This window comes from Equus quagga, chromosome 12, assembly GCF_021613505.1.
Source record: "Equus quagga isolate Etosha38 chromosome 12, UCLA_HA_Equagga_1.0, whole genome shotgun sequence".
In the NCBI taxonomy this organism is placed as follows: domain Eukaryota; kingdom Metazoa; phylum Chordata; class Mammalia; order Perissodactyla; family Equidae; genus Equus; species Equus quagga.
The window spans coordinates 96,264,436-96,281,849 of NC_060278.1; the positions used below are offsets into that span (position 1 = coordinate 96,264,436).

The following is a 17,414-nucleotide window of genomic DNA, read 5'->3' on the forward strand; positions in this document are numbered from 1 at the left end:
CTCATATCTACCACCTTTACCAAAAGAAGGGACTTCCCTCTTACCCTGAGTGTCCATCCAGATAAAAGACTTCAATAGAACACACGCGCGCACACACACCCCCCATCTGTGACTGAGTGTCAGGCTTTGACGATTAGCAGTCTCCATTAGACTCATAAGTTGGTACAAAGAAACAAGAGTCCTTCAGAAGAAATGGGGTGCTGTTATAAGAAGGAGGAAGGCATGCTGGATATATACACTGTGGTTTACCTTATGGATGATTTTCTTTGTAGATCCTTATAGATCTGTTTTCTTCCTTTTCCTGTTCTGAGTGTTTTCTCCCCGCCTACTCAGATTTCCAGGGCAGCATCCCCTTCCAGAGCTGGAATTCCACCTTCCCTATTACTTTCTCGGTGCATCCCAGAGACGGCCTGTGAAATGGCAAAATGCAGTGATTAGCCACCAGGCTTTCAAGGCAAATTGACCTTTGAGAGTTTTTCTCGGGGTCGGTGGAGGATGAAAGAAAATTCCAGCTTGATGTTGAAAGGGTTAACTGTTAGCATCGGTCTGGATGGGGCTTGCAGGAACGGAGAGTAATTGGGGAACACTTGGTTTTGAAATCAGAACACTGGACCCACCACCGACTTGCTGACTGATCTTGGGTGATTCCTCTCTCTTTTCTAGGCTTCATACTCTTTCTAAATATGAAGAATTTGGTCATGATAGTATCAAAGAGCCAGCCAGCCCTGCTTCTCCGTGAGAATGTGGGATAGTTCTCGGGGCTATCAGAGGTGATGTAACAGTGTCTGCCATTTCTCCCCGTGAATAATCCTTGGGGAAAGCCCCAAGGTCCCTCCCAGGGTGGGGATGAATATTTCCTGGCAGAACTAATGAAATGTATGTCTTGTCCATTGTAAAACCACAGACCCGCCCCTGGTGCCAGGCCCAGCTGGGCCTCCATAAAACTGGGGTTGGCCTCAGCTCTTAGCCATCCACCTTCCTGACAACATGCGGTCCAGCAGCTTCTTGATCCTGGTGGTGTTCCTCGTCCTTGGGACACTGGCGGCACAGGCAGCTGTCGCAGGAGGTGAGTGGACAAGTGATCTAGAAGGGGCTGGGTTAGGCTGAGGAGAGGCTGTCAGGGGCAACCTGGGTCCTGAAGGGGAGCACTCTGGAAGAGCAGGCGGGGCTGGAGCCCACACTTCAACCTGTGGCTGCTTCCACTATATCCAGAGAAAGTAGGAAGTTACCCAGGGGACTCCAAGCACTTTGCAGACCTGGACTAAGATAGCAGGACTGTTTGTGGAAAAAGTGTTACATGGCCTTGGCCTCAGGTGTTGATACCTGTGCAGAACGTGCAATGAAATGAGGAGCCCCTGGAATCTGGGCCCTAGCTATGGGGTCTGTCCCCTGCCTGTCTGCCCCACAGAAGCACCTGAGTAATCAGTCCTCTAAGAGGAAGTTAAGAACCAGTGGGGCCTCAGAAATCATGTAGTTTGAAGACCCCCAATTTACTAAGACGGACACTCAGACCTAGAAGGAGTAAGGAATTGTCAAGGCAATCTCCAGAGCCAAGATGGAGCTCTAGTCTCTTGGCATGTGTCTTAGGGCTCTTTTCCCCTCCACTAAGTTTCCTCAGAAGTGACAATGTGTTCTTCTCACCTCTGGAATCACTCCAGTCATTTATCTCCTCGTGAGAGCCCCAGGAGTTGGACTGGAGGGAAGGAGAAGACACTTGTGGGAACCCTGGTCCTGTAGACCCTTTCCTTAAAGCCCAAGGAACAGACTTCCAAGAGCACAGACCCCAGCGAGCCCTGGTGACCCTCCCCTATCTCAGGTCATGGTCTGGGGGATGCTGCAGGGAGCAGTGGCTGGCCCGAGAGGAAAGATTCAATAGTAGAAGCAGGGATACTGGGTCTAAATGTGGGTACATGTCTTCTTTCAACAGTTCCTCCTAAAGGTCAAGGTACTGACAAAGGTCATGCTCTGGTCAAAGGACGAGATCCGGTTAGAGGTCAAGATCCAGTCAAAGGGCAAGATTCAGTCAAAGCCCAAAGTCTGCGCAAAGTTGCCATCGTCGCTAAGCCTGGCCTCTGCCCCAAGATTCTGATCCGCTGCGCCATGTTAAATCCGCCTAACCGCTGTTTGAGGGACACTGAGTGCCCAGGGGCCAAGAAGTGCTGTGTGGGCTCTTGCGGGCGGGTCTGTATGGATCCCAAGTGAGGTGAGAACTGGGTGGAGGAACAGGTGACCCCTGAGGACACAGAGAAGGCTCAGTGGTCGGGGTAGATCCCAGGTTGGTGGGAGAGAGGATATGGGGAGGGGAAGGAGAGACTAAGGGGTCTCAGATGCTATAACTGAGAGGGGTGACGTGTGAACTCGATCCTGCCTCCCAGTGCCTCCGAGTGCTTTGACTGCTGAATCACGTCCCCGTTCTCTTCTCTCCTGCCAGATGGAGCCTATCCTTGCTGCACCTGAGAAGTCCCCAGGGCTGCAGACCCTGGTCCCTGTAACACTACCCTCTCTCACACTGCCCGTTCTTCCTCTCGTTCAGGAAGCCCAAGCCCGGGGCTGCCTCCCTCATTGACTTTCCAATAAAAGACTGCTTTGTGCTCCATTTGTTTCTGGCTCCTATGACTTCTGGGCTCCTGGAAGCTCCAGGGAGATGGGTGTGGACTTGGGACTTCCTCTTCCCTGGAGAGGGGAGAGGGACCTGTTCTTCATGGGTGAAGGTGAGCGGGGGCAGAAACAAGAGACTAATTCCTAGGGCTTAATATTAGAAGTCCAATAATCAAACCAAGACCAGCAGTGTCCATTTCACCAGGAAATGGAAATTTTCCCTTTAGCCTAGGACCAGGGTGGTGGGGAGCAGGGAAATATTCCATAAACTACAGGCAGTTCCCTTCCTTCCCAATGGACCCCTAGTCCTGACCTAGCTATTGTCAGCCCTGCCAGTGTGACCAACTAACCCTTGTGGCTGAAGCTATCGCTCCCTCCTTCCTTTCCCATAATGTTTCCCAAGGATCTGTATCCTCCCAAGAAGACATAGAAAGACAGATGCTGGGAAATCCTTGCTTGTGAAGAATTTCATCTGTTTGTACCTCAGATGCCTCCATTAGCACATAATTCCTTTGGGTTAAGCAATATCCTCTCCCAGCTTTCTATTTAAGATGTGAATGAGGAGGCAAGACACACCAGGTCTTTAGTGTGCATGGTGAATAGTGTTCTCTGGAGACATACAGGTTGGGGGCAGGGAAGACTCGAATGGTGGAGGGTATAGTTGGGCAAACGTGAATGACCTCATGGCTCTGCTGTTGGCCCCACTGCCCCACTGCCCTCGTACAAGGAAGCTTTCGGGAAAGGCCGAAGCTACAGGAGGAGAAGATTCTGGGTGTAGTGAAAAGAACTCAGGCATGGAGTCAGCTGACCTGAGCTCTAGCCTCAGACTAGCCTCCCCTCTTGCGGGATGACATCAGACAAATCTCTTTCCCTCTCTGATCCTCGGTCGTCTATTCAATTCGAGGGGATTGGATGCAATTATTCTGGAAGTGCAACCTAACCCAGACATTCTGGCCCTGAAACAACTCTTCTTTTTGTGTTGGGCTCCTGCTGTGAGTGGAAGTAGGGGGCAGAGTCTTGGGGTGAAAGAGCAGGGAGCCCTGTGGCCCCTTCACTCCTTCCAGAAGGGACTGATGGAGCTCTTAGAGACACTCTCCAGCTCCCTCATTTTACAGTTGATAGAACTGAGGCGCACAGAAGGGAAAGAATTTGCCCAATGTCATTGGTGAGTCAAATATGTGTGGTAAAATGCAAGGGAAACAGAAGGATTTTTGAACTTGTGTTTAATGATCAATGAGATCTTTCCTATTGATTCAGGTATTAACACTTTTTTCCCTGTGAACTACCTTTCATGTCCCTGTTCCCTTTTCCCTAATAGAGTTTGTCCTGATTATTTTAATTGCTTTGTTAAAGCTCTTTCTTTTAAAATTTATTTTATTATTTTTTTTGAGATTGGCACCTGAGCTAACAACTATTGCCAATCTTTTTCTTTTTCTGCTTTTTCTTCCCAAATCCCCCCAGTATATAGCTGTATCTTATTGGTTGTGGGTCCTTCCAGCTGTAGCATGCGGGACACCACCTCAACGTGGCCTGAGAGCGGCGCCATGTCCGCGCTCAGGATCCGAACCAGTGAAACCCTGGGCCGCCGAAGCGGAGCACGTGAACTTAACTGCTTGGCCACGGGGCCGGCCCCTATTTTATTTTTTAACTGAAACATATTTGACATATAACATTATGCACATTTAAGGTGCACTACATGCTAATTTGATACGTTTATATATTGAAATATGATTGCCATTGAAGCCATAATTCGCACCTCTGTCACATTATATAATTAACATTTCTTTTTACTGGTTGGAATAATTAAGTTCTAGTCCCCATGCAAGTTTGATGACTATAATTCAGTATTGTCGTCTATACTCACTGTACTGTGCCTTAGATCTCTAGGACTTATTTACTGCTTGTTACAAGTCTATACCCTTGAACAGCATCCGTCCTGTCCCTCCAGCCCCCATCCCCGGGTGACCACCATCTTACTCTCTGTTTATGTGAGTTTGGCTTTTTAGATTCCAGATATAAGTGATATCATACAGTACGTGTCTTTCTCTTCAACAAATAGTTTTGGGAAAACTCGATAACGTGTTCAGAACAATGAAATTGGACCCCTATCTTACACCACTCACAAAAATTAACTCAAAATGGGTCAAACACTTAAACATAAAATGTGATACCATAAAACTCCTAGAAGAAAAGGGAGGGAGGAAGCTCCTGGACATTGGTCTTGGCCATGATTTTTTGGATATGACATAAAAAGCACAAACAACAAACACAAAAATCAACAAATGGGACTACATCGAACTTGAAAGCTTCTGCACAGCAAAAGGAACAATTAAGAAAATGAAAAGGCAACCTACAGAATGGGAGAAAAATTTTGCATACCATATGCCAGATAAGGGGTTAATATTCAAAATATTTAGAGAACTCTTACTTCAATAACAAAAAAACAAACAACCGGATTTAAAAATAGACAGAGGAACTAAATTGACATTTTTTTTCCAGAGAGGACATCCAAAGGGCCAATAGGTACATAAAAAGATGGTCAACATTGCTAATAATCAGGGAAATCAAGCCATAATGAGATATCACCTCACACCTTTTAGAATGGATATCATCAGGACTACAAGAGATAACAAGTGTTGGTGAGGATGCAGAGAAAAGGGACCCCTTTTTCTCCCACTGTTGGTGGGAGTATAAATTGGCTCAGTAACTAAGGAAAACAACATGGAGGTTCCTCAAAAAATTAAAAATGTATCTACCATATGACCCAGCAATTCCATTTCTGGATATACACCCAAAGGAAATGAAAACAGGATACGAAGAGATACATGCACTCCCATGTTTATTGCAGCATTACTCATGATAACCAAGCTATGGAAACAATCTAGGTGCCCATCAATGGATGATGGGTAAAAAAGATATGGCAGATACATACAATGGAATATTATTCAGCCATGAGAAAGAAGGAAATCCTGCCATTTGTGACAACATGGGTGGACCTTGAGGACCGTATGGTAAGTGAAATGTCAGACAAAGAAAGACAAATACTGTATGTTCTCACTTATATGTAGAATCTAAGAAAACAAATGCATAGAAAAAGAGATCAGATATATGGTTGCCAGAGGTGGGGGTGGAGATGAGGAAATTAGATATACGTGTTAGAAGGTACAAACTTCTGGTTATAAGATAAACGAATCCTGAGGATGTAATGGACAACAGGATGACTACAGTTAGCACTGCTGTAAGGTATATTTGAAAGGTGTTAAGAGAGTCAATCCTGAGAGCTCTTGCCACAAGGAAAAAAATTTTTTTCTTTTATTTTGTATCTATCTGAGATGATGGACATTAACTAAATGTATTGTGGTAATCCTTTCACAATACATGTAAGTCAAATCATTATGCTGTACACCTTAAACTTATGCGGTGCTGTATGTCAATTATATCTCAAAAAAACTGGAAAAAATTACTCACCAGACTTCCAGGGTGACTGGGGAGATGGTGTTCTTATAACCCTAAACCTCCAAATATATTCTTGCGAAACTATGGAATTCAACACCGAGGACAATAACATCCCGTAAACCCAGTGCCTTCCATATGATCAGAAGTCAGAGAAAAGTAAAAACTTCAAATTACCTGAATGGAAAACTGAATTTCAACGGAGATGTCTCTTGAACTTTTGCCTCCACCGTTTTTGGAGACCGATGCAGAGTCCAGAATCACATGTGTAAAGAAGACAATGGAGAGCTTAGCATTGAACTAAAGTCTTTCCAAGAAAGGATGTCCACATTAAGTGTGGAAATACTGAAGAATAGTCCTAGCAGATCTGAGCGGTCCTGTGCCCTAACACACACGTCTTCCTGTTATCAACATCTTACTTTCCTATGGTACATTTGTCACAACTAACGAAGCAATACTGATACATTCCTATTAAATAAAGTCCATATTTTATTCATATTGCCTTAGTTTTTATCTAATGTCCTTTTTCTTTTCCAGGATGCCATCCAGGAAACCGCATTACATCTAGCTGTCAGGTGTCCTTAGGCTCCTACTGGCTGTGACAGTTTTTGAAGCTTCCTTCTTTTGATGACCTTGACAGTTTTGAGGAGTACCGGTTGGGGATTTTGTAGACCCTCCCTCAACTGAGTGTGTCTGGTGTCTTTCTCATGATTAGACTGGTAATGGGTTTTTTGGAGGAAGAGCACAGAGGTGAAGTGCCCTTCTCATCACATCGTATCAAGGTACATATCATCAACTTGACTCATCACTGATGATGTTGACTTTGATCACTTGGCTGAGGTTGGGTTTATCACGTTTCTACAATGTAAAGTTACTTTTTTGTCCCACTTTGCACATTCTGCTCTTTAGAAGGAAGACACCATGCGCATTCCACACTTAAGATGCTCCTTGAAGGGGAAGAATCTCCATAAACTATTTGGAATTATTCTGTATGTGTGATTTGCCTATTCTCCTTCATTTACTTACTTAACTATTTATTTTTATCAGACTCATGGATATTTTATACTTTGGGCTGTATTTTGTTGCTCATATTGTCAGACAGACACTTTTAATATTAATAACCACAATTCATGGTAGAGTTATGAGTAATAAGTATATAAGCACCATATAACACATATACCATTCCCCTTTATTAAGAAGAAACTATAGGATATACAAGGAGACATAGATTAAAGCATATTAACAATAGGAGAATTTAACACATTATCTCAGTATGAGACAGATAGTGGACCAAAAAAAACAACAACCCACAAGTCTATAAAAGACTGGAGGACAAGGTATAGCCTTCTTTAAATAGTTACATCAATGAAAATAAAATAATGAAAATAAATGAATCAAATTTCAACACAAAGAACTGGAAAAAGGACAGAGTAAACCAAGGAATAGCTAAACGAAAGCAAAGTGATAATAAAGATAAAATCATGAACTTATGAAATCAAGGATAGGAAAACAGTAGATCTAAGAAGTCAAACTCCTATTTAAAAAAAAATTACAAAATAGTAAAATCACTGGTTACTTAACCTAGAGAAAAAGGAAGGAAGCGCAGGGGCTGGCCCAGTGGCATAGTGGTTAAGTTTGTGTGCTCTGCTTCGGTGGCCTGGGCTTCGTGGGTTGGGACCCTGGGCACTGACCTACACACTGTTCTTCAGGCCATGCTGTGGCAGCATCTCACTTACAAAGTAGAGGAAGATCAGCACAGATATTAGCTCAGGGACAATCTTCCACAAGCAAAAAAGAGGAAGATTTGCAACGGGGCCAATCTTCCTCACCAAAAAAAAAAAAAAAAAAAGGAAGCACAAATAAATAAAATGAAGTATCATGGGGGAAATCACCACTGAAAGAGAAAAAATAGTCCTGAGACTACTTTGCAGACCAGCTTCTTTTCTCACCCCTTTTTGCTGCTGTCCTGACTGCCTAGGTCCTGAGGATGAGGAGGCTGAGTGAGGGATGAGGCTGTCGGATGAAGCTGCGGTTGCTGTTTGGCTGAGGACCAAGGCAACCATCTACTTACTGTCTTCCCTGATACACAGTGGGGCTGTTATTTTCAAGGCTCATGGGGAACAATGTTTCAGCTTTACCGGGAAGGGCTGCAAATAAACATCATGAGAATTAAAGTACAGACTCTTTAAGCAGCTGATCTGCTAAACCAATCAGAAAAGATTCTTCCTAAACTTGAACCGGATCTCAGAGAGGACAGGCCAGGTGGAGCTAGAGGAGAGCAGGGAGGATGCACAGAGGAAATGCACAGCCCCCCTGGGTGTTACCTTCCCCGTGTGACCATGAATGCGCAAGTGCAGCCACCCTGGCCTGAGAAGGGTGTGGTTACACCTCAGCGACAAGGATTCGTGTCACCACCAGGTAAGCCGTGAGAGTAGCATTGATGGTAGCTGAGGACGAGGAGATTTTAGAAAGGAGAGACAAGGTGGGTGATGACGAGGACCAGCTGCAGCCTGGACACCAACTGCAGGGGCTGGGGCTGTAGTTTGCTCTACTCTGCTCCGTCCTCTCTGGTTTCCTGCAGAGAAAGAGCCCACCAGAGCCCGGGGGGAGGTGTTCCCGAATGTGTATGCAGACGTGGACCCCGGAGCACAAGGGGTGCACCGCATCTGACTGGGAGGTGTGCAGTTCAGACCCCCTTCAAGAAGCGACTTGCTCCTCGCTGTGTTTTGCTGCTCACTGACAGCAAGTGCCTCTCCGGCGCTACCTGGTACTTGAGCTGAGATCAAACTCTACCCAGAGGACCCCTAGCCAGGGGCAGAGAAGGCTGTGGTACAAGGGTCTGTCCTTCTCTGTCCAAGGGAGGACTCCTCTGGTGGAAAATCCTTGCTGCAGAGCTCCTCGGTGGGTTGGCAGAGATGTGGTCAGGTCAGCATGGTGGTGGCTCCCGGTGCCCAATCCTGCTTCCTCGCCTTTGCTTTCACAGGTGTTATTTTGCAATGAGACTTGAACTCCTGACTCTCAGCTCCCCTGAGAACCCAAACTGCAAAATGCAGCCCACAGACTCATGGAGATTCGGGCTTAGGGGCATTGTAAGAAAAGAGAGTGTCCACCAGCGTGATCACATCAGACCCACACAACTCAACAAGTGTGCAATGTGGACACTCGTGCCGCAATCCTGGACGCTCACCATGGCCAGCAACATCCCTGAATCAGGTGTTATGATGGACAGTGCTGCATTGCCCTGGGAGAGAATGCCCCTTCATCCTTGCTACTTTGACTCACTCAGTGGAGATCTCAAGTGCCAGCTGGGAAGACTGGATTCGCCGAGCATCTTAGTGCAGCCCTAGGTATCAGGGGTCAAGGAAAGTGACCCTCTGATTTGTTCAGTGTGTGCACTGGGAGGCCAGCTCTCAAATAAGGACCAAATAGGGAGGCGCCAAAACATAATAAGGGAATTCCACACAGTGGGCAGTGAACAAACACATCAATATCCCCCACACTGTGGACGTCCACAGGGTCGAACCTCCCCATGAAACTCCAGGGCTCTTTACACTGGCAGTTGCAAAGGGAACAGCATAAATGTTGCCACCTCTGAAACAGAAGGCCACACTCCCTAGTCACCAGGAAATGTCCCTCGGAAAGTGCTCTCTCGTATTGGGCTAGACAGCAAGACACCTCTTCTCTAAGTTTCTCCATCAGTAGCCATTTATTTCACAAGCTCACTTTTAATGATCCTGAATCATTTTTCTGCCCCTGTTTTAATCACAGGCTACATTCTCAGCTTTTCCAAACTAGACGATGCTTGTCTTCCCTATTCTGCAGCTTAATGTTTTTATGGGGACACTGATTCTTCAATAACACCTGTCCCATTGTCCTTTACTCCTGAGTGACAATAGAGGACACCCCTGCTGCCTGCAGGCAAGCTGATGCCACATCTTGTCCAGCCAACATTGCCAGAGTCTAGGACATCACTTCCACTCCTCTCCCTGGGAGTGAGATGCTGCAGCCATTGGCTGCTGGAAAAAATGCTCATTTCTTCTTTTCTCTGTCCCTACTTCTCACGTCACTAGTCCTCTCGTCCGTGACAGAGTTTGTGCACGTGTTGTTTGAACTGGTACCCGTGCACGTGGTGACCACAAAGAAGGCAGGGAAAGCAGGCAGCTGGACTTTCCATCATCAGTGGGGTGCATGGGCTCAGCCTCCACTCCCAAGACTGACCTGGTGGGATCCTCCCTAAGTAGAGGAAAGGTGTTTGCATGCTTAGAAGTCAAGAAAGGAAAGTTGTCTAAACCATTCTCGTTCCCATCGTGAGCAGCGGAGCAGCTGCTGTGCACCCTCCCCTCATTCTGTGCCTGCCCCAGATTCTGGCCTATAGTTTAACCAGCTGTAAAAAGGACGGGGATTGGAGCTTGTAGAGCCTCCAAGGCCTCTTGGCTGATGTTCTCGAAACTACTTCCTGCCTCATAAAGGCGTTTTCAACTCTGCACGTAGAGGTGAGGAGAGAGCAGGAGTGAAGGGAAAGATGAGTTGTGGGGCTGCATGATATTAGTGAAATTACCCAGAGAAGCTAGCTGAAGTGCCCAGAATGAGCAGTGCAGTCAGAAAATACATGGTTGGGGCCGGGTCGGTGGTGCAGTGGTTAAGTTCACACGTTCTGCTTCAGCAGCCCTGGGTTCACCGGTTTGGATCCCGGGTGCGGACATGGCACTGCTTGGCAAGCCATGCTGTGGTAGGCGTCCCACATACAACGTAGAGGAAGATGGACACGGATATTAGCTCAGGGTCAGTCTTCCTCAGCAAAAAGAGGAGGATTGGTGGCAGATGTTAGCTCAGGTCTAATCTTCCTCAAGATAAATAAATAAATAAAAAAGAAAAGAAAATGCATGGTTAATTGGGAACAGCTCAAGTGCTACCATGCTCCTCCCAGAGACACAGAGTTCTCCAGCTGAGGGGTCTTTTGCTGAGATGAAACTCTGATGTCATATCTGCAGGCTCTGTGTTCATCCTGGGGGTTGAGCAACCAGGGTCACTGAAAATTTTCGGATATTCTCTGGCCACTTCTTAGGCTCTCTTTGTCCAGAACCTCCTCAGATGAGGAGATTCTGTTCTAACCAGCTGTGCGTATCTGCCCCCAGGAGAACAGCCTGACAAGGGTCATGGACAGGAACCAGGTGCTTCTCAGCTTGTCCCAGATGCCCTGAGCCACAGCCATCCATTGAATTTGGAGTTGAAGTCCCCTTTGACATGATCCAGACAAACACCCTCATCCCGCAGATGGCAAAACCGATGTCTTAGGGGAGCCATCAAAGTTCACACTGGGAGTCAAGGGCAGAGCTGGGGCCGGGAACTGTCGGTCCTCACATTCATGCTTTTTTTTTCTTTCCATTGCCTGTTGACTCAGGCAGGAGGACTGGCAGCCTTTCAAGAAAGGCTTGTTGATCTACTCATTTTACCTGAACCAGAAATCGAGTTCATAGCAGGAATTCCAGGGTAATAGAATGACTCAAGCCGAAGTGTAGGATCAAAGACGCTGGAGATGTGGGAGACCCTGAAGATGAGCATCCCACTATCAACTGACGCCCCACAAAATTCCGAGTCTGCCGTTATCACGAGGTGCTCTGCATCGTTTTGGTGTCCTCTCAACGATCTTTCTGCTCTTCTCTTGCCAATTTGCTCCTCACCAGGCAGAGACCTTTGCTTAGAATCTTGGAGTTTTTCTCAAACAAGAAGAGTCCTAAGAGACCAAGCCCCTCATTTTACAATAACCGAGACAGACATCAGTGGCAGACAGAATTGCGCAAAATCAGTGACGGGAAACCAGTTTCATAACAACAACAAAAAAAGAATCGGGTTTGTTTTAACTTGCATTTCTTTAATTATGAGTGAGGTTTTATTTATTTTCATGTATGTCTTATCCACTTGTATTACTTTTTTTGTAACCCATATATTCACAGGTCTACGTTCATTTTTCTGTTAGGTGATCTGTTTTCTTTATTGTGTTGTAAAAGGTCTTTCAATATATTACAGAATATATATTCCCATCATATGTGCTTACTCATAGTTTCCCAATTTCTAATTATCTTTCCTACTGTATGATTGATTTTGCCCTACAAAAGTTTTTCGTTTGTATGTGGTTAACTGTGTCAATGTCAGTGTTATAGAAAACTTCAATTACGGTATATGCTTTCTTTGAGTATTTTTATAGTTCAATTTTTATGTTTAAATCCATGATCATCTAAAACTTATTTTGAGATAATGGGTGGGACAGAAACCCAATATTTCCCTCTGAATTGCTGACAATCTGTGTCAATATCATTTACCGAATTGTCTAACATTTCTGTGGGAATGTGGGATTCTGCCTGTACCATTTATAAATTTCCATAGGCCTTGAGTTTCTCTCTTCTTCCATTGATATGTGTGTGTATTCTCCCACCATTAATACATGTTCTAATTATGTTGATGCATTTTTATGACAATTTTGATGGCATTAAAATATTTCATTGAGTAACTCCTTCTCCCACGATAATTTAGCATCAATATTTACCTGGTGAATCTCAAATGCTTACTTTAAACCAGATGGTATTTAGAATAATTTGAAATCAATTACAAACCCCAACTATTGGTTATTTCATTGCAATTGCATCAAATTTACAGTATGAGAAGTAGTGTATTCGTCTTTGTGAATGGAATCTTATCTCCTACTATGCTTTCTCACTGGTTATGGATTGTAGGAAAGTTATTTGATTTGTGGTATACAGTAATTTATTATTTAAAATGGCCTTGAGAGCATTAGAAAAGCAAGAAACACACTAGGGCCATTCCAGAAGGCTTTCTCTCAAGGGTAGATCACACAAAGAGAAAGTGTAATGAAATAAAGATAAAGAGCCTTTAAAAATAGACTTTGAAAACTTTCAAACAATTTTGTGGGATGGATTTAATTAAAAGCTCAAGTCAGGTGAGACTTGTCCTGTCTCTTCATAAATAGGCTTCTATTTGAAATAGGGCACTTAGGAAAAATAAACTGCAAGGGGAAATTACTGTTAGAAGATTTCAAACACGCTACTGGACATATTCGATGGGCTCTAAAAAGTGAGAAAATTAAAAATCAAAACAAACTCCCAATAAAAACAACCCTTGACCTTCAAAATAAAACCAGGAGCTGAAGTTCTCTCCCTGCGAATCTAGAACCTATGGACTAGGACACCTTTAGATATTGCGAGGAGAAGAGCCACTGGAAGAGTCAGCGTCACAAACGCTGAGACACAGAAGGACAGCTGACCAAAATCTGCCTGATGCTGCTGCTTTCAGGGAGGGCTCAACACCCAATCACGTCCTCTCCTTCCTTGAATTTCCCCGGGTGAACTGCCCTGGATGAACACAAATACTGGACCAATGTATCTAACCCAGGATTTTCCAACCTTGACACTACTAACATTTGTGGCCAGATAATTCTTTTCTGTGAGGATCAGGGCTTTCCTGTGAACTGCAGGGTATTCAGCAGCATTCCTGGCCTCTCCCTACTAGGTCATCCCCCCAAGTTAGAACAGAATCTCTCTAGGCATTGCCTAATGTCCTCAAGGGAGCAAATCGCCCTGGTTGAGTACCACTGATCTATCCTAATCTCATTACCCCAGAACGTTGGATCCCTAGAAGTAGTAAAAACACTAAAATATTGGAAATTTCCAACAAGACTAAGTCCTTTCCCATGTCCAAACCTATAAGTGTTACTTGAGGAAGATCCTCATCAGATAGTCACTTTGACTGTCTTTTTCCCTGATCCTTCTGTTAAGCTGTGTGGCTCTGTCAGTATCACACTCAGTTTTTAGACTCCACTAAATTCCCAGTTGTTCACTCTATTTTTTCCAAAAATTTCCTGTGACATAAATGGCTCCACAGTCTTATCCAGTTATTGGGGTCCCTTTGCAGAGGTAGTTTTTGAGGTCAGTCTCTGAGGTTTTTTCCGATTCCAGGAGGGTTCTTCTTAGTTGTCCTTTTTTTCTGTGAATCTCTCTGGAAATAACCTTTAAACCTGGAGGATTTAAATCTGGAGGATTTAAAGGTAAACTAGCTGGATTGTAGTTGAGATTTTTGCTCTCCTGGAGATACCAGCTTCTTCTTAATTGCTCACCACCCAAACTTCCATTGTTTTCAAGCGTGCCCTTAGACTTGACCTTTCCTATACTCTGTTCCAATTAAAGTCAGTCTCTTTTCAGTGAGCTTTAGAGTTTTCTGTTGTTATAGATTGCCTCTTATCCTGAGCAAACTCTCGGAGCTATCTCTAGGGAGGTGTGTCAGAGATGGTGGCCCACTTCTCTTGGAGCGACACCTCTGTTTTACAAGGTCATGTGCAGTGGCCTTTGGTCTTTTTGGCATGCATTTTCTGGCATGAAAACTCCACTCTACAAGTGAGCCACGTCAAGGGCTGCTGGGGCCTCAGAATTCTTGATCTTTAGTGCCTGGGGTACAGCCTCGGCCCTACAAGTGGGGTTGGGTGGAAGAATGGAGCCCCCTACCTCCTGGCCACACTCTCCTGGAATTTAGCTCCTGCAACATGGAGCTGGGAGGGGGATTGAGATATGCTGGCAGCCGATTCCTCCTAGGGAGATATCATGACCCATGACAGGGAGCTGGGAGAAGAAGAAGCCCCCACCTCTTGGTTATATGTGCCCAGAATGGACCTTCCATCACTCTGAGCTGGGAGCTGGTGAGGAGGGAGTGGATTGTGGCTCAGGTGCCATAGACTCTCTTTGTCCTTACAAGGTTTAGTAGATGTTTAAAAATAAATGTTTCTTCATTTGCTGTATGCCCTGAGGACAATTCCTGGAGACTTCAAATGGTTGTTTTTAAAAATAACTTTCACAGGGCCAGGCCATGGCCGAGTGGTTAAGTTGGTGCGCTCCCCTTTGGCGGCCCAGGGTTTCACTGGTTCGGATCCTGGGCACAGACCTAGCACCACTAATCAAGGCATGCTGAGGCAGCGTCCCACATAGCAGAGCCAGAAGGACCTACAACTAGAATATACAACTATGTACTAGGGCACTTTGGAGAGAAGAAGAAGAAGAAAAAAAAAAGATTGGCAACAGATGTTAGTTCAGGTGACAATCTTTAAAAAAAAAACTTTCACAAGTTATGGTTATTTGTTTGGGAAGTGGTTCCATGGAGCTCCTCAGACCACCATTCCAGAGCAAGAGTCACCAAGTCCATTATTTTTTTATTACAAAGAAGCCATCTTTTAAACCGAAAAGGATCTGGAGAGTTCACAAAATCACTAGGGAACCTGGATACCCAAGTCAGGAGAAAAGGCAAAAACAAGGGAGGCTGTGAACGCAGAACAGCAGTCCAATACTGGCCTCTGTGGAGCTCATCAGTGTTATCACTGCGGGTGTGGCTGCCATTCATCCTTCAGCCAATATGCCCAAAGCAGACCCTGTGCAATGCCTGAGCCAGCATTTCCGTTCCTCTTCTGAGAAGACCAATACAGCTGCCATTTCTGTAGCTGCCCTTGAATAATCTCTCTCTTCTTATTATCAGGAGCTTTCAAGCCCAGTCCAGAGTTTGTGCATCTGCTTATCTGAACCCAGGAAATGTGCACATGAAGTTGTGCTACAGGGGAAGCAAGACAGCAGGCAGCTTTCTTTCCAGCTTTGTTATAAAAGATGGTCTGAGTCTCTAACTACCAGGACTCATGTGGAGGGGAATTCCCTCCAGATAGGAATGGTATTCTCAAGTTCACAAGCCAAGAAATGAAAATTGTCTGCTACACCCACGCTCATTTCCATCTTGGGTGCCAGAGCAAGACACTCTTGGTGTTTTCTTCCCACAGACTGTGTTCCGCTCCATCTGTGCCCCTAACTTGCTGTAGGACTTTGGATATTCATTATTCACTTCTGAGGCTCAGATTACCAGCTGTGAAAAAAACGAAAGACAAACATAAAGAGAAGAAGGATCTTGAGGGAATGAGACCCTCAGCATCCTGACTATGCTATTCCCTGATTCTACAAACTCATTCAGGCAACCCTGGATTCTTTGTTGAGGAGAGATGAGGGGAGAGAAAGATGAAGGGTTCTGGGACTGAAAAAAAAAGGGTCAAAATTACCCAGAGAAGGTAGCCGAAGTGTTCAGTGTGGCTTGTGTGTAGAGAAGCCAAAAAATATGTTAATCTTTAGGGACAACTCAACTGACACCACCCTCCACCAGAGACCTAGAGTTCCCCAGCACCACAGAGTTTTCGCTGAGACAAGGAACCCAGATATCATCTCTCCGGGCTCTTTGTGCACCCAGGGCTGGAGCAGTGAGTGACACTGATGACCTTAGGCACATCTGAGCCGCTTTACAGGGCCTTGCAGACTGTTCTAACCAGTCATGTGTGTCTGCCCCCAGGAGTCCAGAGTGACAAGGGGCATGGACAGGCACCAGGTTCTTTGCACTGTATAACAGATGCCCTGAGCCACAACCTTATGTTGAGTTTGGAGTTGAAATCCCTGTTGACATAATCCAGAAAACGGCCTTCATCTTACAGATGGAAAAACTGTTCAGGAGTCGGGAGCAGAGCTGGGAACGGGAACTATCCGTCCTGATTTCAAATCATCTTTCTTTCTGTAAGATATTGACCGAGGCAGGAGGATTTAGAAGTCTTTCTAAAAAGACTATTGATAGATTGGCTTGGCCTGACCCTGGACGAAAGTATGAGGTTATGGCAGCAATTCCAGACCACTATAACAACACAAGCCAAAGTGTGGAATTAATATAAAAGTGTAATTGCAGCATTGTTTGCGTTCGCGAAATATTGGAAACAACCTCAATGCCACACACAGGAGAAATTGAATTAATGATGGTACATCTACACAACGAAGCGTTATGGGACTGTTAGAAGGAATGTGGAGGATATACTCACCTATGTAGTTACCTTTACTATTCTTTATTTCTTTTTATGGTTTTGAATGACTGTGTAGTGTTTTTTCGTTTCTTCTCAAGGACTCCCTTTTAGTATTTCTTGTAGGTTACATCTAGCAATGATCAAATCTTTTGGTTTTTGTTTTTCTGAGAGTGTCTTAATTTCTCCTTCATTTTTGAAGGATTATATTGCTGGATATAGAATTTTTGGAGACTGACACTACTCCAGATACAAGTGGTTGAGAGGGCTGGGCTTTGCTGTGCTAGTGGATCCAAATTGTCGCCCTGGAGGGTGACACCCGTCCTGCTGCTATGCATTAATGTGGGGCTTGTACTTTCTCCCAACCATTTCTTACTCTACAGTAGTAAGGAAGTTTTTGCACGAGCTTCCTCTCCTCTCGTTGCTCTATATTAATTTCCTGGGTCTAGCACTTTGTGGGGCTAGAGCAGGAGACTTTCAGAGAACTTTC

At 44.9% G+C, this 17,414-nt stretch overlaps 1 protein-coding gene across 1 annotated transcript; it reads left to right on the plus strand.

Moving 5' to 3' along the window:
• Window positions 1-922: 922 nt before the first annotated feature.
• PI3 (peptidase inhibitor 3) lies at window positions 923-2,596 on the plus strand. Its single transcript, XM_046679644.1, has 3 exons — window positions 923-1,066; window positions 1,928-2,203; window positions 2,432-2,596. Exons 1-2 carry the CDS (start codon window positions 988-990, stop codon window positions 2,200-2,202), a joined length of 354 nt encoding a protein of 117 aa, XP_046535600.1. The 5' UTR covers window positions 923-987; the 3' UTR covers window position 2,203; window positions 2,432-2,596.
• The last annotated feature ends 14,818 nt before the right edge of the window (window positions 2,597-17,414 follow it).

What these genes read in the sequence shown, in the direction of transcription:
- PI3 (XM_046679644.1), top strand. Translation starts at nt 988, where the DNA reads ATGCGGTCCAGCAGCTTCTTGATCCTGGTGGTGTTCCTCGTCCTTGGG. An exon ending in ACAGGCAGCTGTCGCAGGAG is followed by an intron (nt 1,067 to 1,927) that starts GTGAGTGGACAA and finishes TTCTTTCAACAG; the next exon opens with TTCCTCCTAAAGGTCAAGGT.